At 30.2% G+C, this 24203-nt stretch overlaps 1 protein-coding gene across 1 annotated transcript in view; it reads left to right on the top strand.

The window, feature by feature from the left end:
• The window catches only part of LOC126779903 (uncharacterized), a 52735-nt gene extending 32096 nt beyond the window's left edge, over positions 1-20639 (top strand). Inside the window, exon 2 of the mRNA XM_050504084.1 lies at positions 14795-20639. Within this exon, the coding sequence (XP_050360041.1) occupies positions 15232-16977 (1746 nt within the window). The 5' untranslated portion in view covers positions 14795-15231 and the 3' untranslated portion in view covers positions 16978-20639. The remainder of the gene's footprint in view (positions 1-14794) is intronic.
• Positions 20640-24203: the final 3564 nt, after the last annotated feature.

Genomic DNA, 24203 nt, shown 5'->3' with positions numbered 1-24203 from the left:
TAAAATATAACAGGAATTTAGTTTAACTATTATAGTAAACAATATCTAACCAGATATTTAATTTTATAATAACAGAGCTCTATAAGAGATATATCACAGTCAGTAACACAACGTTCAATCTTCGTTTTAGTCTTTAAAATAAATCATAAGTGAAATACCGACGGGGAAACTTATTTTTACGAGGTTCACTTATCTGATAAAAGATCTCGTCTTGTCTCGCAATCTATCATTTGTTGGTCGTCGATCACTTATCACAACTTACTTATCGTGTACAGCCTTAATAAGTATAGACTTGTATAGTACGTATAAAAAAAAACAAATCGTTTTCTTCGTAAATGACTTAATTGTATTGAGGGATAACTAAAAATATTTTACAGGTCAAAATTAAGAATAGGTACTATTTAATTCGCGTGAAATGGTGGCAAGAATGCTATCAGAGTTTTTCTCGATGCATATAATAGTCCTACGTAGGACTGTTTTCAAACGGCCTTTTTTTTAGAATTTCATTTTATATCAATTTTACTTTAATGCATTTTAGATGGTCAGATTTATCTGCCTTCATATGTCTGTGTTTTAAGAAGTAATAATAAAACGAGTACACTAATTTTCATTAGAAGTACAGTTGACACAAAATCTACTAATAACCTAATACTCTTTTTTGTGTGTATGTTTTCCTAATTCGAACGTGCTTTCGTGTGTACGGTAAAAATAATAAAGCTCAATACTGAAAGAGACCTATCGCTTCTGTATATGATTATGATTTATTCTGGAATTTGTTTTCTAACAGTCTGTATATGCTCCATTACTGAGCTAAGGCCTCCTCTTCTTGAGTAGTAGATTTAAAAATACTCCGCAATGGATATAGAGAAATTGAAACAAAGCTCTAGCTAGAAAGAGAAGCTACCTAAAAAAAACTTCTTTTTTATAAAATACCAGATGGTATATGAGTACAAAATGGAATGAAATTAAAATGATTCACAAATTATAAAAATTATATCTAACAACATAAAACAAAACAACATATAATTGTCGAAATAACGAACATTTCAAATAAAGAGCGACTTTTATCTCAATGTTGATCTTTATTGACAGTAAAAATATGAAAGTTAGGGCTCTCTGTATTCTCACTTAAGCACGACTATTACTGATACATTTATATAACTTTTTCACGTTTATGTTTGTTATTGTAAGAATCTTCGGAGAAATTAAATCAGTACCAGACTAATTACACCAAAGCAATTTACTGTTTAAGTATGTGATTATAACTTTCACATAACTAATACGACGGCAACATTGATGTGGGGCCGTGCAAACATATTTGGCGCTGTCTGACGTTGTAACGACTCGGGGAGACGCGATGTGTTTCGTAAAACCGATTATGGGTCGAGATTGGTTCCAGCCGTATCTAATTTATCGTAATGCATCAACGTAACTATGACTGAACTGTGTGCCCGTTCAAATTTCTTTGTGAACCAACATGAAGTTTATTTTAAAATCATTGAAGTATAACATTACACGTCATTCCTATAAAGCGTTATATATCATTTATTCAGATTTTTCAATTATATTTATATGTTTTAATTGTTTTGAATAAAACTAATTATAATTAGCACAGTTTAAATCCAAATAAAATCAATTATTTTCAAAGAATCAACTTTCAATCTACCGCCCCATGATCATAAACTTTTAATAGCGTATAGTAACTCTCATATATATAATTTCATGGCGAATTTATCCATTTATTAGTAGTGTTCGTTATTAAACAACGGAGCTATAGCAATTATATTACTAGGATACCATAAATCATGAGATATATTAACTCGAGGTTGCAAATGTTAATATCGAAGCGTTAGTAATGGACGTGTCGTACACAACGCTTCGACCTCGCACGCATCGTATCAACTTGATTTCCAGGGAAAGCATCGTTATTATACACGGAATTATCATAATCTACGGTGTTGCTAAAACGCTTAAAGATGCATTAGAAATTCATTATTTCAAGAATAATTTCTCGTCGTGTTAAATTATACAACATTGAAAGAAGTAAATATAATTAAAAAAAAAAGAAAAAAAGGCTAGTGCAGCATTCGTTTGGTTAAAGAAATAAAACTAAAACTGTAAGTAACACTTAGAACTGGGCTAAAGACGAAAGTGATAAATTGCACAAAGTAATGAAAAATTATTTTATGATTTTGCGAGTATTATAGTCAATAAATAGCTTTACAATGTTATATAACCAATTTAAAATCGCAATTTCGAAGTTTAGTGTTCAAATGTCAAGAATGACCTTCCTGGTCACCTAAAACCATCATATACCGCTTACATATTTTTGAATATTTAACCTACGTCTACTTTTAACGAATACCAAACAAACAGACAGCTACCGAGCGCTATCTTACACGTTGCCTGACAAGCATATTAAGTTCACCCACTCATATAGTTTTCACGTATAATCTTGATCGTACGAAACACTTAATACTGAGCTGTCGGTCTCGGTTTGCACCAGTTAAAATTAAATATCAATATTTGGAGCACTTAAAGGAAAGTTTATAAATACAATGTTTTCACTTTATACTTGGTGTAATTACCTTCAGAAAAAGTTTTAAACCTTCGATTTATATGACATACCGGTTTCTCAATACCAAGTCTTGTATTAATTGTAATTTGACTATATTACCGAACACGATTTTAAGTGTTGCAGACAAACGAAAATTGACATTCTGTAACCGCAATAAACGCGAGCTCTTAAACATAAAAATTAATTATTTCAAAAAATAAAACCAAAATTAAACATTATATTATGTAAAATAGGTTTTAAAATATTACATTCCTATCAAAATAGCCGTTATATTTTCTTAGATTTTGCACGTTTGTAATATTTATAAAATAAGGTATATATTGTTCCTATCTGAGATATTAATTTAAATATTTCTGCTAATGTAAACTACAGTTACATAAACAAACAATAATTTTATAATCCTCTCCTATTTCGATAAAGTTAAATCTATATATTTCATTTTGACATGAAATTATTGCTATGTGAACAAAATAATACGGTATGAATTTGTTTTCGAATCTAGTTTTTTTTGTATTTTAGATACCCTGTGATCAAATATATTATGTCTTGGCTGTCAGCATTTTTGTATTAGTACATTTAAATTATGTTAAATTTTATTAAAAATCTGCCTCATTATTGATTATTGCTTGAATATTTATCCTTTTATTATATAATATTTTAGTTAAGTATTATGTAGAATGCTTATTTGAAATTAATTAAATTTAGTTACCATTTCTAATAAAAATTATGCTACATTTGTGGTAATAATAATATACCATTCTAGATCTCATTTTCTGTGACCTCTTTGCTTATTGTAATATGATTTTTAATCTGAACTAGTATGTTAATTTATTTAAATATGTGTTTTTAAGATAATCACTTTTAGCATTAAATTTTAACAAAATATACGTTATAATAATTTATAGCTCATTATAGTTAAGTATATCGTATAGTTTTAATTCATTTTAATAAAAAAATTATTTTAAATTGAATAAAAAAATATAATTTTAAATGAAATATATTATATAACAGGTGATTTTATTTAATCATTATATTTAATTAATATATATATATATATATATATATTAAATATTATTGTCGCATAAAACTCATATTAATATATTTTATCAATATTTGTATAATAAATGTATTATCATCGAAAAATAAGGTTTCGCACGTGTATAATAAAGCCCATTCAAACAAACAGACGCGATGAAGCGACTTTGTTTTAAAAGATGTCGTGATTTAAAAAGTGTGATACTTTTGAATTATTTTGAACCGAAGCTAATAAGCTTTTAATATTTCTGTGATAGTTTGAAGTAAAGCATTTATTTTTAGCTTGTTACAAAAGGAAATGTAATATCTCTACATACTTAATTCTTTAAAAAAAAAGAATCGTTTTACGTCAGCGGCTCACAAATTGGTTGAATGCATTTAAAGAGAATATTTATTGTTATCATTCATTACAACCCACTTATTAATATGTAAAAGAAAAAACAGAAGGCAATTAAAGGCACCATTGTCGATGAGAATAATCATCTCGTTTATTGATTTAAATTGCGAACAGACGCTGGGTAATACCGGATTTGGTAGGCGCATCGTTAATACGGAATTCATTGCTCAATGTGGCGATGATCTGTCATTTTATGTTGCCCTAGGGCGTGCAACTTCAAACCGTAAACCATATAATAATAAATAAATGTAAGTTAAGCACTTATGATTTTTTTAGAACACTTAATAGTAACGACAGTCACCGTTAACTTTTGCGCAGAGAGTGTTTGATTCCTAAAAGTGTATACTATACACTTTTAGGAACTATTATATTACAATTACCAAAGGACACATATTAATCATTTACAATCTATACTCGCCTCATAGGTACCCTATGATTTTAACGTTTCAAAAGCATTGTTAATAAGACTATGAACAATTAGTTATATTGGCTAATAAACATGTTACAAGTATTTTTTATAATTGAATTTAAATTGATCAAAAATATTTTAAAGGTAACACGAATAATTGTCGGGCATTTTTTCACTGACTGACTCGAAAAACCCGCAGTAATGAAAAAAATAAGGAAAGGTTCGAATGGATAGAATACTTTGGATTTTCCAAGAACGAAATATAGATGACTAAATTTAATAACATTGCTACGTAAATGATTCTATAGGATTTCCCATGAAGAAAAGCTACGGTTGTATATGTTACCTTGGTCACGAAAGAAAAACCAATTTAATAATAAGAGAGATTGATTTGGCAATTATCCATGATAGACTATACTTACATCAACCTTATTTAAATCTAGTTGGAAATTCGATATGGTATCGTAAGAGTTCCACCAAAACCGCTGTAAGCTGAAAAACCCCTTTAGAGACAATACTCATATTTTTAAAACATTTTAACTTGCGTTTTGAATATGAAATATAAAATTCAATTCACATGTTTTCTTTGTACTTATAGCAAACATAAAAAAAATTATTTTAATCATTATCCTTTTATTTTATTGTCTTTACATATTGTCTTTATATTAAGAAATTTAAAAAAAAGAACTAAAGAAAATTTTGCAATTTTAACAAACATTAATTTGTTTCTACTTCAAAATAAATTGAATGTAATAAATTGTAATACCTAACAGGTGCCAATTTTGATATATGTATAAAATATATAGAATTTAGATACCAATATCCAAACGTGCACAAATCCTAATTAATGTAATCCGTAAATATGCCACATAATTCATTACGTACAAGAGTAGTATGTTTAGGGAACAATGGACTCTGTTGTAGTTTATTATTACATTTACGTAAATGGAACGAATTATAACATTTACCGTTATTTAGAAATAGAATGTAAACATAAGCGAATAAAATACAATTAGAACACGAGATGTTAGCGGCTGAATGCAGTATATCTTTTGGTACCGATCTATGTTAATCGTTTGCTGAGACATTAAAAGCGGTGCATCGGTAATGGTCAGCCGTCGAGCTGTTTCCATCTCAAGGTTCTCAGTGAAAGGATACATGAATCTGGATCATCCTAGCATCCTAAGCTATGAAAATTATTGAATTGTAAAATCGAACGCAATCTTCAAATGTCCATATCATTATTATTGCAAAAAGTTGTTAAAAGTTAAACATATGTTTCGTTTCTTCATTCTACGTGTTCAATAATAGGAACCTATATTTTCAATAATATTTACTTAACTTTATTTAGTTCTACATTTACGCAAAGTAACATAATTTATTTAATAGTTTCGATTTTAATATTCTGTGGGTGTCACTTGCAATGTATTGCAGCATTAAAATTTCAATTTGTTGATGGGGTATACAGTAAGTTCCTATAAGGCCGGCACAACATCGACACCATCACGGAATATGCAAATGGTACTAAACTGCTGTGTTACGAAATATCACCGACCGATAGACGAGATAATACCTATAAATAAGGACAAACTCTTAATGGCGAAATAAGCTGATGGTGTGAGATCACGACTTGAAAATTATTAGGCGAAGCAATTTTCTTAACAAAAGTACTGTATTTGATTAGTTATTATGGTCGTATATAATAATAAAGCTTGCTTTTGTGTAAACTTAGAATTATTCACAAACACTGATGATGAATAATAACATATTTTATATTAAATTAAACTATTACCTTGAAGTTAAATTGTCTAAATACTTCAACAGTCTTTAAAATAAGTCATTGTCGGTATTTATTTGTTGATCCGCTTGTCTTGTACGACTATAAATACATTTATATTATAGTTTTATAATTAACTAACTATAAATATGCTAATATTAGTATAATAAATTATTAATAATAAACTATGTGTGTGTGTAAAATGTTTTATGCTTGAACTTGATATTTTAATTTTTTTATAACATATTGCTCATTTTCAAATGATGTAATTAACGGCATTTTTTTAATTTTAAAATATGCTTCAAATACGTTGTCTACCAATTTTATTTAGGGACTTTTTTCGGTCTTTCTAATGGTCAATCCTTATAAGCGATATCTTGGATTATACATCTGTACATCCGTTTTTTTTTTTAATATAGTTAGACATTGTTAATAAAAATAGAACAATGAAAAAAAAAATAAAAAAAATAGAACAATAATATTAAATACAGAGTTTGAAAAAAAAAAAGAAATCTCCATAGTTTCTATTATTCTCTACACGTAGTTTCTCTACACTTTGCTTATTTACATTAATCGAGCTTAAATCAGTCGCTTTAAAGATATCAGATAGCAATAAATTTATATAACAAACCTATTTATTGTAAAACTATAAAGTTTTGAAAATTCAATAACTGCTTTCAATTTTTTATCCTATAATTTAACAGGGTGGTGAGAAAACGTACATTTTAAAGGAATGCCTTCATATAAATGTTTAAGGTGTTAGGAGATATATTGTTTTATTATTATTCTAAAATACACCGTATAAAATGAATACTTGTAATATCCCATATTAAATATTTTGTCTGAAAAGTTAAATCTCTTACTATTACTCATTAATGTATCTATAATTATTATTCAAACTCTATATCTATTTACTGGTGGTAGGGCTTTACTGGTGGTAGGGCTTTGTGCAAGCTCGTCTGGGTAGGTACCACCCACTCATCAGATATTCTACCGCAAAACAGCAATACTTGATATTGTTGCGTTCCGGTTTGAAGGGTGAGTGAGCCAGTGTAATTACAGGCACAAGGGACATAAAATCTTAGTTCCCAAGGTTGGTGGCGCATTGGCTATAAGCGATGGTTGACATTTCTTACAATGCCAATGTCTAAGAGCGTTTGGTGACCACTTACCATCAGGTGGCCCATATGCTCGTCCACCTTCCTATTCTATAAAAAAAAAAAAATATATATGTTTAATATGGCCATACTTAGCATTATGTCCGTAAATCGCATTCTTAGTATTTGAATTCGGATGAAACAACAACAAACAAAACGTACCTCTTTATGATTTTAGTTGGATTACACTTTAATTGGTTTTTATGTAGAAGCATGTTAAGTGTTTTAAAATAACAAAATGGACTGTTAAATTCAAATTAATCCCAAAATGGTAATTCCGTTTTAAAATTCAATAATTATATTGAAATCGTTGTCGTCTCATTAAAACAAGAAACGGTTACCAGCTATGAAATTTTTAAGTAACGTAATCATCTTTAAGATTACCAAAGCAATTAAAAATTTGTCAGCTAGTTGTAAACATTTGCACGTTAACACTTTCACTTTTGTTTTATCTTTAACCGCATCATAATTATGCATTGATCTTCTCACCTGTCAATGCTTGATGCCAATTTGCTTCTGTATTTATAATTTGCTAAACAACTCATCACAATTACAAGCTAACTAGCAATTAGAAATACTTTTATCTTCATAATAAATTGACATTCGTGTCATAGCCTCGTATTCCTAGCTCATTTATGCCGAGTCATAAATTATGTTTTGTAAATAATATTTTTTTTGGTGTTGAGCGGTCTTTACATCGCTTTGTCCATTTGATTGTAATTGACCAGTTAAGTGAATTTCTATAGTGAATACTTTTGAATGTTTGATTGAACAATACTTGCCAACATTTTCGGCGTTGAAATGCTTATTATCTGTATTTTGATAATTTAAAAATGAATAGTATGTTTGTATTATAGCGCTAAATATTTAAGGAAAAAATTGATTTAGAAAATCGTCAGAAATGTACACACTTTCGTAAATTCATTTATATAATTGATTCCTAAACTTAATACGCTTTTGATGGTGTACAGACATTAAAAAATTCTTTGGAACCGTATGTGCACTTTAAATTAATGTTACATTAACGCGGAAGTTTTGAGAAGCCGTAGCTGTAAACGAGTCAAGTGTTTTTGTTGAAAGTACTAATGTCCTTGATGCAACAGGTAATGTTTCATGTAAAACTGTAATAAAATGTGCAACTTTTTTATTTCGTACTGACCCTAATACAAATGAAAATGACCCTTAAAAAACATTCTCAGAGATAAAGAAACAAATAAGTATTTAATTAAAAACAATTGATCTTTATTTAAAGTAACATTCTAATCATTTTAGTGATTGATAGTTTTTATATTGTTTGGTAGTTGGGTTATAAGATAAGTTCCAGACAATACTTTCAATAGTTGTGATTCGTTTTAAAGGATCAACGGGTTATTGTTACTATTGGCGTAAGGAACATATCAAACATCTATCAAAAAGTAGCTTGATTTGCTTTAATTGATCAAAATGGGAGGTCCTCTATCAAATATTCATTAAAAAATAAATATTCATATTATAATATAATTTATTTCTAAAAAGCTCTAACGATGTTTTTCTCGATTGACTTCGTCATAAAATATAATCCATAATTCTATATATTTTAATCGTCATTGTTATAAGATAGGGAAGGGAACAAACTGTCCTTTAACCAAAAATAAAGTAACTGGTGAAATTCGAAAATATCCCTACAATATCGAATTTCGAATTACATATCGATATTGTATAAGTGTAATAAGGGTATACCAAATAACAGTGATTAAACACTAAGAGAGTGAAGGCAGGTTCGCACGAAACAAGAGCAAACCGGATCCAAATCGGGGGAGCGTTTTCTGTAACTGGAGCAGGCAGCCGTCTCGAATATCGCCCCTTATGTCGATAATAAGATTTTCTTTCCAACACCGCAACGGCGTAGTTTCTCTTTTTTGTAAGTGCACCTGCAATGTAGGACAATCTTGACTTTTCGACACAGCATCGTGATTGATCCTTATCGGTCTAATCGTACTATATAGATATTTCATAAGAAGCTGCAAATTTACCGTTTCTGACCTGTATCAACAAGCGACCTACCACAATTTGAAATTATAGATGTTGAAGTTTTAGTGTGAACCTTTTGATAAGTAATATATGTATGTAAATATATGTTTCCGATACTTAGAAGCAATATAAAATATTTTCTTTGAAGTGCTATAAAATAAACAGTTCAGTAAATTAAGTTATAACTTGTAATAATGTAATGTCGTAAATATCAAAGGAAGTACGTATAACGAGGCATAGTATGATATTCATTTATGTAGATACATACATACATAGAAGTGTAGTCATTGAATGCCAGTAGCAGACAAGCCGCTAGCCGCGTGGGAAACTCGAGCAGCGATACTGTTAAATGTACTCAACCATATTTTACGTCAGAATTCGACGCACTCCAGTTACCGAACGATCGCGTAAGTAATCCGCAAAAGACATTAAGGACTGGAATTGATTGTACATCCTTGCGCTGTCGCACCAAACTACCCTGTTCTTACATTGGTAGAAGCAATGAAACTTACTGTGTTAGCTACGCTAATTATACCGTATGTACGAAACCTAAATGCTATCTTGCTTCTTAAAGTGACTCGTAATTTGATAAACAAACTGATACAAATTACTAAATAGTATTTAAGCTATATTACGATATTAATATTGGTTCTAGATTATCATCTAAATCCTATTTTGAATGCAAAAATAATTTTTCATTTCAAATAGGGCGTTAATTGTAATTTATAAAGACAAGTTAGTCTCATTGTTAAGTTATCAGCACGATTTAAAAAACTATATTTTTATTTCTGAGACTTTCACAGGTTCTTGCGACTGTTTTATTTAGGTTCGCACCAATTTAAGATAATGACAAATAAAATTCAATTCTTTCGAAATACTTCGTCGTCATATATTTATCGAAATGACGCATAATGAAATCTTCTTCATCGTTTCACTTTTACTGCTATTGAACTTTAAAACATAACAATTGACATAAAATCGTAAGAAACACGTGTAAAAGAAAGATCAAAGTTTAGCAAGCAAACGGTCATCTTCATTGAAATGTCAGAGGTGAGCAGCACGCCCAAGTGTGGCCGATCTCGACTGACGTGATGACGTTCTGGTATGCGCCAGCGTTCCATTTTAGTACGAGTACACTATTCGCTTGTTATTCATGGATCACTGGAACTATTTATGTTATCAATTACATTTTTTAGTTTATAAATAACCAACTTTAATGTTCTTTCTGAAATAAACATATAGTTTTAAATTATTCCAGAACGCGTATTTAAATATTCAATACGATATTGCATTTGTTATAGCGCAATAGGTGCTTAATAACTCAAATAAATACTGGTAAACTGTGACTCTTACATAAATCACAGTGACAACTGAAAATTTACTTGCCAATCACGCTCTTCGTGGCGCACCTGCGCGTGTACTTCGATGTCCCGTTTTCGAAAACGAACAGCTTCTCAATTCGATGCAAGACATGTCTATGTAAGAGCGCCAATTAAAACCGTCGCATTGTCGTCGAGAGCGTATCGTGGCTGGAAATCACCGTCCGCAGTGAGCCCACAACCGCGCGCAGGCGACACTATCGCTTCCATCGAGATTATACCATTAATTGTTGCTTATTTTTGCAGTAAATAAATACAATACAATTTGTAGACATCATTCGATCACTTTTGAAGATAAATTGGAGTATTGTAGTTAAGATTGAGGTTACGGCTCAATGTTAATTAAGATAAGATATACCCCGCGTTCCTAATTTACCAATAGTTTGCCAAGTATTTTGTTTATAGTGAGATTGTGAGATAATTTATAACAAACTAGGTTGTTAAAGTTATAGTTAAATTTACGTACAAGCTCATTGGAGTCATGTTACTCGTTTACGGCTTTGATTACACTTGAGAAGTTATGTTTGATAACATGATACGGTATCATTAATTTAACGGTCTTAAATAATAATATATTTTAATTGTAAATAGTTTTAAAATTACATAATAATTAAGAATATATAAAACTTATATAATCTACAAAATGTCGTAAATATTATTTACCTTGCTATTAAAATTAAGATACATAAATAAGTTGAACATTATAAAATATATTTTTTTGTTCCTGATTTCTTTTAATGTTAGTATCGATATATTTGAGTTTTTGTGATGGCTAAAAGGTCAAACAGAGAGGAATTTGTGGGCACCTAAGTTCTATTGTTTTTATACATTCATTGGTGTCTAATAAGTAGGTAAAATATTTGTCATTGTAAAAACTTTTCAAAGCATAGACTTATATAATTAAATCGAGATTATTAAAATATAATTGGTAATTTAATTTAAATATAAACGATCAGAAGGGTCGTGGATCGTTGCGTGAACGTTGGATATAAAACTGTTCGATTATCCTCTGTTAACCTTTATCTTTCCTTGGCTAATAAATGCTATCGGTCAAAAAAATAAATATTATTTTGACCGATAGCATTATACCTTGCATTGTGTTTTATTACCTATCAGCATTTTTTTAACCAATGAATTAAAAGTAAAACGCACGCAGACTGATTGACATTTGATAAATTATATTTTTAGCAAATAGGTTTTAAAAATCTGTATCGAACTCATTCCGGTAGTCTTTTATTTTTTCCAAAAAATATTTTATTTTCAACATTACACGTGACCGAAGTAAAACCAGTTTGCATCAGAATCGTTTCATTTCTGTTACACATAACCGTTGCATTCAAAATAGACCTTGATTTTGTTATTTTAAAACATATAGCGAAGTTTCACTTTAAAAAAATAAAAATATTTTGTTGTGCGTTGACACATAACCAAACCGTTTTTTTTAATTCGTTTCGTAACGTACAATAATTATCATCATCATCGACGAAAATCGTAAAATGGAAACGAGAAGCATTGTCATTATGGTGATATTTTCATATCGATTATGGCATAACAAAACGATTGTGTCGTGATCCAATTTCTTGTGTTTGAGGTGCAGCGTGGCGACGGTGGAGCGGTGGCGAAATGCTCGTTAACCCACATGCGCAGAAGTAGGCATCAAACTGTCATCCCTTGCGTTTAAAAAAATACCATAACGAGATATTTTTTTAACATAATAATTAGAAAAAAAAATTAAAGTATATACAATAAGATAACAGTTATAGTCCGTTTATGCTGCTCTGCTGAACAAATGCCTCTACTGTGTCAAGCACTAGAGTCACGTTTAGCAGAGATTAGTTGGCAATAGGAAGAATGCAGAACGAAAAATAAAATATAATAATCATGAAATTGAACATACTAATCTATTTATAGCTTGATTTAATAGCAGAGTTAGGAAAATTACTCCTGTATGTACAATGAACTTACAAGTAGCTTAATGTTCATTGCAAAGATTTATGGCTTTTCCATCTAATACATGGTTTGTAATTTAATTATATATATACGACTGTATTTATAGTTTTATTTATAACTTTAACAAAATGTATATAAGTTTTAGTAACGAATTAATTTCTACAATACTATTAAAGTTAGTATGTAATTTAATTTTAAACTTCATAAAACTATAACTGTTAGCATAAGTACCAACCTGTAATGATTACGAGATTAAACTTAATATGTATAAAATATTTTTATCTGCTTGTTAGTTTAATGTAAGACAAAGGTTACGAGACAATTAACTGTATAAATAAGTGATTGCTTAATGTAATTGTATTGGATAAAAACCCATACCGGGTAATCGTTCTCGGTTTAATTTTTAAAACGGTAGTCATGACGGCCACTGCACCAGAATTGTCAAAATCAGTTTTTTTATTTTATTTTGTGACTTCGAATGAAATAACTGACTCGCAATATAAGCAACAAATGCGATCAGTTAATGTACGTGTATCTCTTTTAAGCTTTCGACAAAAAAACAATCTAAACTATGAATCTTATTTTCTCATAGTATTGTAATATTTTAATACCAAGGATTGTTATTTATGTATTGAAGACAATGATATTTATACTTAATAAATTTTATATGGCATTTCTCGTATGAGCAAATATCTTAGCTTCTAAGTCGTAACGCAGTACACTATTTAGTTTTAAATAGCTTTGTGAAGCAATGACGTAAACTACTGATTGAATTCAGAATTTTACGAGCTTTAACCCAATGTAATGTAAACGAGTATATAGATTAATTTACGATCCTCATTATATAAATTTACTCACTTCTCTTACTATGTAGCAAGCTTAGCGGATAACAAAAATATATTAAGCACTATTTGTAGTAAATTGAAGTTGCGACAACGAGCGATAATTAACCGTGGATAGTAATTTCATCTAGTAAAGAGCATGGGGTCAAATGATAAATAATAACATAGGAACATGGACCCGACATCGCTGTATGATGTTGACTGTTGAGGCATCTTACGATATTATATTGGCTGAAAACATCTATTTCTCTCTTCCTTGTTAAAATGTCTTTAAATTTTATTGGCTATTCAAACAGTACATACAATAATACTTATGTTTAATTTATTTTAAAAGAACAGCTAATAAATTTTTAACATATCTTTGTAATTATTTATACGTTAAAGTATATAAAGTAACAACATGTAAATATCCCATCGCTGGACAAACGTCTGCTCCTCTTGATTTGTTTTTTTCTTTATTCAAAATTAATTATTTATATTGTTTAAATAACTCAGTAAGTGAAGCCGTAAATATTTCGTTCCATAAAGATTTAATAATAAGTTTACAATATTCGCATATATATAAATTATGAAGTATAATTGGATCAGTTAACAGATGTAATATTATACGACTTGTTTCGGTTCGCGGGCTTGCTCCAATTCATCGTGTCGTTTGACAGACCTTTCTCATTTTACGTGTAATCATGTATGCGCTTATAATTTCAATACGTGATTTTTTGAATAAATTAAAAATAATAAATATAACTTCTATTTAAAAAAAAAAATATAAATAACGGGAAAATATCTGTATTTAGATAAATTAACTCACGTATCGTAAATAGAAGATAAAAACTTTGTCTTTTGAAGCTACAATATTACTCGAAAAATTGACTCAAAATAAGGAAAAGTCAAGTAAAATACAGAATGTAGCAATCGCTTAGCTAACAATTAGAATAATAAACCGCAAAATTTCTTACTTCAAAACTTTATAAAGATGTACACATGGTCAATATTTTTGTTTCTTTTATTCATAATAGTGCTCGCCAAGAGCCGCGGCGCGGGCGAAGGCGTTACGTGATGCCTAGTAGGCACCGCGCGTGACTCGCTCGCCCTGGTTTCATACAGGATCTAAACACAAGAACCGACTAGCTTATTAATTAAACATTGAGATACGATTTATTATTATTTTAATATTGTCAATATGAACTCGTGTAATATTTTAATCATGTTCGAATTCTGGTATTGGCCAAAAAATTAATTTTTTCTTTTCTTTCTTTTCAGATATATAAACATCTTGGACTTCACCGGATTTCACCATGATAATGGATATTGTTAAATATGTTACTACCCGTTCTGTGAATGTGATGAATTAAATCTTTCACGAGCAGTGCACGGGTTTGGGGTGAATAATGGGAAAAAGGAACGTTCGGATTAAGTTTGCACATTCCATTGGTCCGCCTGTTTATTTGGGTCCACTGGGCACTTTTGAGTAGCACCCCAAGCCGAGTCTATAAACCCTGTTAGTTACCGACGCGCTAGCGCTGCCAATAAAAGTACAAGTCATATCGGGTTAAATATAACTCACTTACTTAAACTTAGATTTACTTACTTTAGTACAAAAATAAACGAAACACAGCAAGTGATTGCTTAATGTAATTGTATTGGATAAAAACCCATACCGAGTCATCGTTCTCGGTTTAATTTTTGAAACGGTAGTCATGACGGCCACTGCACCAGAATTGTCAAAATCAGATTTTTTTGATTTTGTGACTTCGAATGAAATAACTGACGCGCAATATAAGCAACAAATGCGATCAGTTAATGTATTCATGGAATCACCTGATTCAAGATCAAACCCTCTGTTGTCGGAAGAGCCTAAGGAACAAAATAACAATAATCTGTTAAGTGTAACGAACGTGCAATCATCGCCAAGCAACAGCATGACAACTGCAACTAGCTCTAATCCGCTTCAAAGTTTTGATTCTATATGGAATGTCGACAGGGACAGAGATCGGTTAGAGACTGCTATGTTGGAAGATCTCAACAAATTTTATTGGAATCAAGATAACGAAATGAATGGGGCACACACATGTACCGATACAGCTATTTCAAATAAATTAATTAGTAATAATACTGACGGGCAAATATATACACTAACTGTCCTTAATCAAGATATTAACGAAACAAGTACGAATCGTACATATAATTGGGGAAAAGAAGAAGATGTTTCAATGTCAAGTCCCACTGATTTGGAACAAAACTCTTCATTAGATCTTGAAACGATATTAAATATGAATGGATTTCCTAACGATTTCAGTCAAGACGCACTTAACTCAAATATTCTACCAAAAGTAGAAAGTTTTAACTATGAAGATGGTGACTCTGAGCATCCAAACGTAGAATTAAGTACAAGGAATTTAGTAAAAGTGGAACCTTTCAGTTATGATGAAAATGAATTTCGAAGTAATGATAAAAAAGATGATTCAACGCACAGTACTATAATTGGAGCGCCAACTTTGCTAGAAGTTGAATATAATAACAATAATAATGATTGGAAATTGACTGATCAGAACACGGAATCAAATGAATCTTTACTGCGAAGCGCTTTACAAGGAAAAGCTTTTATAAGATATAGTACAATACAAAAAAATACTGTTACCAAACTTGACGCAGAAACAGAACTAAAAAGGGTCATTATAAACAATAACAATAAAGCCGATGTACCATCAATGTATCAAGATAATAAAGACACGGAAGCTGAATTATTAATGGCAATAGGTCCACCAAACGGCAATGTCAATATATCTATACTGCTAGAAGAACCTTCTGCAACTGTTGTTGCTAACGGAGAGAATCCTACTTCAACACAAAGTGTCGACGACATTATTCTTTCACAGCTTGATACTAGTTATCCAGATGATTACGAGAAGTTAAAACGAATAGCCACAGAATTGGGTGAGTCAGTTCAACCATTCTGTACCGTTGAACCAATTGACCCGACGCGCAACGTGTACAATATTCACCACGTAAACGGCGAATTAGTAACTATGATTCCGGCGGGAGAAGTCCAGTTACCTCAACGCTTACAAATAGTTACAACTTCGCCAACCGTCTCGAGCACAAAACCTGTTGGCAAAAAATACAGTAAAAGACCTCCAAACAAGACTTCGCCACCATCAACTCAAGTGCAGTCAGGTACAGCTGTGCAACCTGCAACATCAACGTCGAACGGAGTTAGAAAGGAGAGATCTTTACATTACTGTTCCATATGTTCGAAAGGATTTAAGGATAAGTACTCTGTCAATGTACACGTAAGGACACATACAGGCGAAAAACCTTTCACATGTTCTCTCTGTGGAAAAAGCTTTCGACAAAAGGCGCATCTCGCAAAACACTATCAGACTCATATCGCACAGAAAAACGCCGCTGCTAATGGCGCCTCCAAACCCACCAAACAGCGGTAACCGCTCATCCCATTTTAATGTTTCCGTTCACATTTATAGTCAATTGAACTAAATGACTGATAGCGAGTGTATTTTTAAATCAGACACTTAAAGGCTGAAATATCACAGATGAATTTGGTAAGGTGCTAAATAAATTAATAATTTAAACATTTAAGGCAAGAATATTACGTAAAGATTCTCAGCCGATATCATGCTTGTTAATTTGTATGTAATTCCGCCCGTTACCGATTACTCTTAGCTTTAGCTAGTTTTAGCTATTATACATGTACAAGTAAGTGTTTTTAAATACAATATTGTTTACACTATACATTCCATTTAAATAAGTCATATTATATAGATTGCAAATCATCACATAGGCTTTCTATATGCACTCAATACTCGTTCGGTTCCTGATATCATAAAACTGTCCATGAACTGTTTATAATTATATATATTTGTAATGTATTTTTTTGATAGATAATACTTTAAAGTAATCAAATAAATAACCAACAATGATGAGCAAATTTAGGATTACCAATAGACTGCCCGCACTATAATTTCTCCGACGGCGCGACCGACCAAACTTTCTAAAAAATAATAATAAAAAAAACAAAGTAAAAGAACGAACATTCAGTACCAACTATCTTTCACCGCTCGACTATCGTATCTCTATACTACCTTGCTCTCAGTTTAGTCATTTTTTCCTCATACTGAATCGTGAATTGCAACGCTTTATCTTTAGACATTATTTTTTATACCTATTTATATTATAGTTTATTTACAATGAATTATATGATTTTATAAAGCGTTACTCGCGACATTTATCAATTTGGTAATCTTCTTTTGTTGTAAATTAAATATCGATTACATGGCTCGGAAAGTACAGTGAAGGGTAACTCATTCCTGAAATTAAATCTCTCGCCCGATATTGAGAGAGGCCTGATCGCACCCAGATTGCTATAAATTTCAAATACAAGTGATTCAATCGCTGTCTTTAAAATGGTGCTCCCTTTCTCGTCTAACAAATTGGTCTTTCTTTGTTCCTTTCGTGCAGCACCGCGCCCTACTATTTATAAGAGTACCTATTATAAATAACAAGAAATTCAGTTTATGTTTTTATTTCTTTAAAACAATTTTTAATTCATAAACCGTTTATAATAATAACTGTTAAATACTTTTTAATTAACAGTTTTTAATAGAATGCAACTTTCTCAATCACACATATGAATATTTTATAAATAATAATTAATAAACCACCTCAAAATCATTATAAAATGAATCGTTTATTAAGAGATTAGATGCATATTATGCAGAAAAATTTAATAAAAATCTGAACGACCTCTTTAACAGGAAACGTGGGTCTTTTATAATAGGTATCTATCGTGTCGTGACATTGCAGTAATTGTGTATCGCAGCGGCGTCAAACTGCTCTAGCCTTATCATATTACCTAGATTTGTTATTCAATTATTATTGTTCTAAATATTTGTACTGTATAAAAATAAATATATAATTATAACTCAGTGTGTCCGATATTCATATTTATATATAAAATTAATTTCTAATCCTTGAATATAATTCAATAAAATACAAAAAATAATAATACTCGTAAGTCGATTTTTCCTACTGTTTTTTGTAACATAAACTGATATTAGTCTTACTACCAGTCACGGGCTACATTTAAGATAATCAGACTTTATGTGGCGACGCGGAAGAAACTCGACGTCCGGGTGGTCAAATTGTGCAGCTTATAAACTTATAAATATTTTTTTATACTATTGTATCGATACAGAGTCACAATTTCAGTATTATATTAAGTGATCACCACAGAAGTAACGTTTAATTAAAATTGTATCACAAAAATAAACCTTTAAATACTCATTAAATTCTCAACTCGTTTTTCGTTTTGTACATTAAAATAATAGAATACGTTATTTTGAAATAATAGATTACTTATAGTAGACTTAATTACTTCGGTGTACGAGTCTATTTTCTTGCCAAGTAAATTCCGATAAAGCTCGTCTTATTTTATAAGTAACGGAACACTGCCTTTAATGTTTCTATGTAACTTAAAGACTATTTTACGACAAACATTATAATTATTTATAAGTCGTTTGCAGGACTTGTATTGAAGAGTGATTTTAATGGAAACGTTTTTGATGACTAAAATGTAGGCTTTATAAACATGTTTGATGGGACTGGCTGATCTATATAACAATAAGATACTGGAAGTTTTCGAAAACATTTATGTAAAACAATATACTCTTACGACTTAATCTTTACTTACTACTTTAAATATTTAATTTCATATTGCTCTGGATATGTTTTAATTTAAAAGGAATTAGTGCATGATAAATATATATTGTCTGTTTTATATTATAAAATAGTTTTAAGAACTTTAGAGAATTCCTTTAACAATACTCATTATTTGTATATATGTATGTTTAAACTACAGGTTAAAAAGTAGGGGAACTAATTTGTGACGTTAAAATTATTCTCTTGTATCTCATTAGACGATATTTGAAATGTTAGCGAATTTATAGATATTATATTATAAGCATTAAGAAATATTTGAGAGATTTACCAATTAGATATAAGAAACTATGGCTACCTTAATATAATATGCGATTGCATAAATGGTTGTTAATATATTCGTGTAATATATTAATTTATGTTGGTTTTTGAATACTTATTCGAAAAGGATTTTTTTTCAATTTAATCGATTATTATTGCATTTGTTCCTGAGTTGATTATTATATTTTATTAATAATTCTTTGTTTATAAGATTTCTATTATTATTGATCGAAATAAGAGTAATTTAATTTTAATATAGAAATTTTAATTCGAGGACGTCGTGGAAGTGTAATGGAGTGATTGTTTAGGAAGTTGCCGACACCTTGTAAATATATTATTATTTATTTGGAATTTTCATTGTTGCTCAATACGTGGATTGCTAAATTATGACGTTTCACTTCATCGTTAAACTGAAGCCGTCCTGTACAATAATTTTATTATTTATTTATAGAATTACGGTTAAGACGAAAATGGGAATACAAAAGTTAATTATATTTCGATTAACCCGAGCTGTGATTTTTACTAATGTATATCTATTGATACAGTGTCAGTTGCAAGGTAATGCAGTGAAAATTGTACTTTCGCGAAGTTAAGGCTCTTGGGCGTATCACAGTTGGCTTAAGATACAGTTTAGGGTACTTCCATAAACAACGAGAGATCATTGGGTTGGCTGCCACCAACAGCGGATGTGATACGGCTTTAAAGTTGAAGCTGAAAAAATTTATTATGGTCTTCCAATGCTTATTTAATTTGTACGTGTCTATCTTTTGCATTCAGTATCTATCTCATACATATAGGATTTGATTGTTCATGTATTGATTTATTTATAAGAATTATCAGTTTATTACAGAATTATTACAAATATATAATCGATTCATGACATATTTTAAAATAATAAAGAGTGCAAAAGGTTCACATTAAATTAAAGTATTTGTCTATTTGATTGTTCGCTTAAATCTGGTCATCCATATCAGTATCAATATAAGCTCTATATGTAACGTAAAGAAATTTGTAGCTACCATAATTTTTACACATTTACAGTTTTGTATTAAATTTCTTATATTTTTTACTTTCCTACTTAAGTTTGCTAATAAAATGTTTTTATAATATAATAAAACATGTTTTATTTTCCTTTTATTCTTAAAAACTTTTTTTTTATTTATTTTTGGAAGGCACAAATTGGTTGAAAGACCAAATTGGTCATCAGTATATGGTCACCTTCACCCATGGTGACTCTGATACTCCAAAAAGTATATACAAACCTTATGCCTGTAAATACATTGGCTAACTTTCTCTTTAAAAAAAAAAAAAAACAAAAATTGTGAGAGGTTAACTATTCTGATAGGTCTGCACAAACTCTACCACCTAGGAGAACTATCATATAATAAAAAAGATACGTAGTACATATCACTGTCAAGTGTAACTTATTACTTTTAATGTAAATAAAATAAATTAAATGAATCATTAAAACGATATATGTATGTAAAATAACCAAGAATAATTGTCGCTTTATCTTGACATTTAAGCTCGCAGCGTAGTTCCGTATACTACGATATTTATCTAGAGACCTCTACCATAAACCACATAAAGATGAATAACTAAATACAACACACGTTCTCAGGCCACTTCATAATTCTTAATTATTTTATAAATACTAGAATAACAAAGACTCGAGGTCTGACTTATTTTAAAAGTAGAGACTAGTTCATTTTTACTTTGCACTTTGAAAAATGAATTAAAGACCACCACAATTTGTTAACATCAAAACGATTTTAAATACTTAAGTCATTTGGTCTCTAAGATTTTAAATATATATTTTTTATCGTGTTACATAATTTGTTAGCAGTATTAATAGACTTTATAATTTAAAAATAGAGTGAAAGTTAGAACTATTTAATAATAAATGCGTGATCAGCATACGAAATATATTTTAGCAAAACTGATTTTGCATGAAATTTATTAATGCATTTATTACATTTTGTTAATTAGCTAGTGGCTATTTGAGACTAGTATTGTCATGTATAAGAATATATATCGTATAGTATTGAGATAAAACGCTTTAGTAAGCTGCAAAATATATATATATATATATGTATATGAAAGTAATTTTCTTACCATTAGCGGAATAAAATAATCTCTTTATTGTAGTTAGATATGTATTAAGCAAAATGTATATAGATATAATAACGCTAAATTATACAGCTATGTATCGCTATAACACACTAGTATGTGGATGGTATAAATAATTCGCTTAATCCTATTGTGATAAAAGTAAGACAAGTGAACAAAAGGCGCATATAAAGACAGATAGCAGGTCTCCGGTGCGGGCGGGCATTGTTTCGGTGGTGTTCCGGCCGCGGCGTCCACACGTCGTAATTAGCTCCATTGTGGGCAGAGCGATGCTATCGACAACGCTTCCGATGGATTTACCTATGTAAGTAACCGCTTTCCACTCATTGTTTCAAGCCTCAAGCTTATTCCATATCTTCGCCATAAGTGAGTAAATACAAAAACGTAAACTTTTAACAAGTATTTAATTTGTTAAATGTAATAAAATGTAAATTAACTTTCATTCAAATTGTACGACTAGACTAAAGTTTCACAACCGGTTCTCTTACTTTTGTTCAATTAAAATTAAATTATTATGTTACCTAAAGTCACTGAAGAAGCATCATGTTAATTTAATGTGTCAACACTGATTTATGTAAATAATCAAGTTATTAGACACTTAAGGTGACATTTTCAAGAGTCATCTTAATCAGATAGCTGGTAGTATCAGTTTAATTTCCCTAGACTAATTGGAAAAATTATCAGTAATTCATTTGCTGACAGAAAGGGATAATCATTAGGTTGGGTATATATACTGTTACGTTATTATCACATTTTACATTTCCTGGTCTGAATTTATTAATGATTATAAGGAGTGTGTCTTTATAATAAGAAAGATAAATGAATGAAAACTCAAAAAACGTGTTTGATTTCTACCTGTTTTATTTTCCTTCTGATTTGCAACGAAGTTGTTCTATGTTATTCTATTCTGCTAGTGAGTTAAAGTTACATACTAATTTGCATGTAATACTACATAATTAGATAGATACTATTTAATTTTAGTTAATTTAACTTAATTTCAATTTATATAAGTTAACTATTTAATTTAATTTATTGTGTTTATGTATATACCAACTAATTTAAATAGATTGGTTAGTAATTTTCGTCGACAGATATTCTTTGGTTGGGACAATGTATACGCGTTTACAACAGGATCACATAAAGAGTTAAAAATTTTACAATATTAAGGTTAGGAAAAACGTTTGTGTGTTTCAAAGAAGGTTTGTGTGTGTTTTAAACCGAACTAATCGAATTATCGGAACGCTAATGTCAGGATCTGTCTATCCAGATATTAGCAAATAATATCTTTCACTTTAAATATTTATACATGGATGTAGATATAAATCACACATTCTTTTAAAGATGTATAGCTATGCCAACTTGGCGCAAAAAATCATAATTCAAATGTTGCTTTATTCTCTAAGAGCTAACGCAACACATTAGTTCAATCAATTAATTATAGGTGTTAAGGTCAGGTGTAAGCTCTTTAATTGGTAACAACTTCTTTATATCACGTAATATTAGAACTTAGATGTTTATAATAAATGGAGACAGCGTTGCTTGTTAATACTGATTCAGATTTGAGATTTATAAAGGCATCAAAAAATATTTGTAACTTAAATGCACAGCGCGTAATGCAGGAAAGCTAACGGAAACGGAACCTTCATTTGTATTTATCTCCTTACGAAGGCAGTAAATGTAAATAACAAATACACTGGACAAATGAATCGAGCCACGCACACTGCATCCATAAGATATATAAACTTACGAATGCTTGTTAAAATATCTAAAGACGTTTGTGATTATTATGAAGCACGCAAACTTTCTAAATGTGATGGGTCGTCAATTTTATAGCAAGAGATTTTCCACTATGTAATCAGTATTATTAGTAAGGTCAGCTCCGGTTAAATGTACATATTTTTAAAAGCATGCAAATGATGAATGATTATCGCTTTTCGCATACAACGCAGCTAATGGTGTTTTAGGAAACTGATTGCTCTGACTTAGTAACTAACTAAAGACTTGTTAAGTTAATTACCTTGTAAATTTTTACGAAAGGCTATTTAGTTTCTCATTCATTGACTTGGGTTTTTTTATTTTATTTTAATGAGTATTTAACTTGTATGTATATTAATACTTATCTACATTTAGTAGATTGATGTACATAGTACGCCTCTATCCTTTACGATAGATTACTACAAAGTGTTCACAAAATTAAGTACATATAATTTTAAATTATTTTAACAAAAGACTTATTATACATGCCAACCGTTAGACCAGACGACTGCCTCTTTAGTCTAGTGGTTAAATATAAGGCTACAGAGCCCGAGGTCCTAGGTTCAAATCCCTCGTAAGGCTGATGAAAAGTTAGTGAGTTTTTCTGTAGAAGATTCTCAGTAGCAACCCGGAGTCTGAAGGTTAGAAGCGTGTATACTCCCGTGCCTCGAAAAGCACGTAAAGCCGTTAGACCTGCGCCTGAACTGTTTCCGGTCTTGTCGGTTTGATGTCCCATCCATTATGAACATAAGTGAGTGAATAGAGAGTGCACATGTGCACACACTTGTCC

This window comes from Nymphalis io, chromosome 2 (assembly GCF_905147045.1).
Source record: "Nymphalis io chromosome 2, ilAglIoxx1.1, whole genome shotgun sequence".
NCBI lineage: Eukaryota > Metazoa > Arthropoda > Insecta > Lepidoptera > Nymphalidae > Nymphalis > Nymphalis io.
This window is presented reverse-complemented; position numbering and strand designations above follow the sequence as displayed.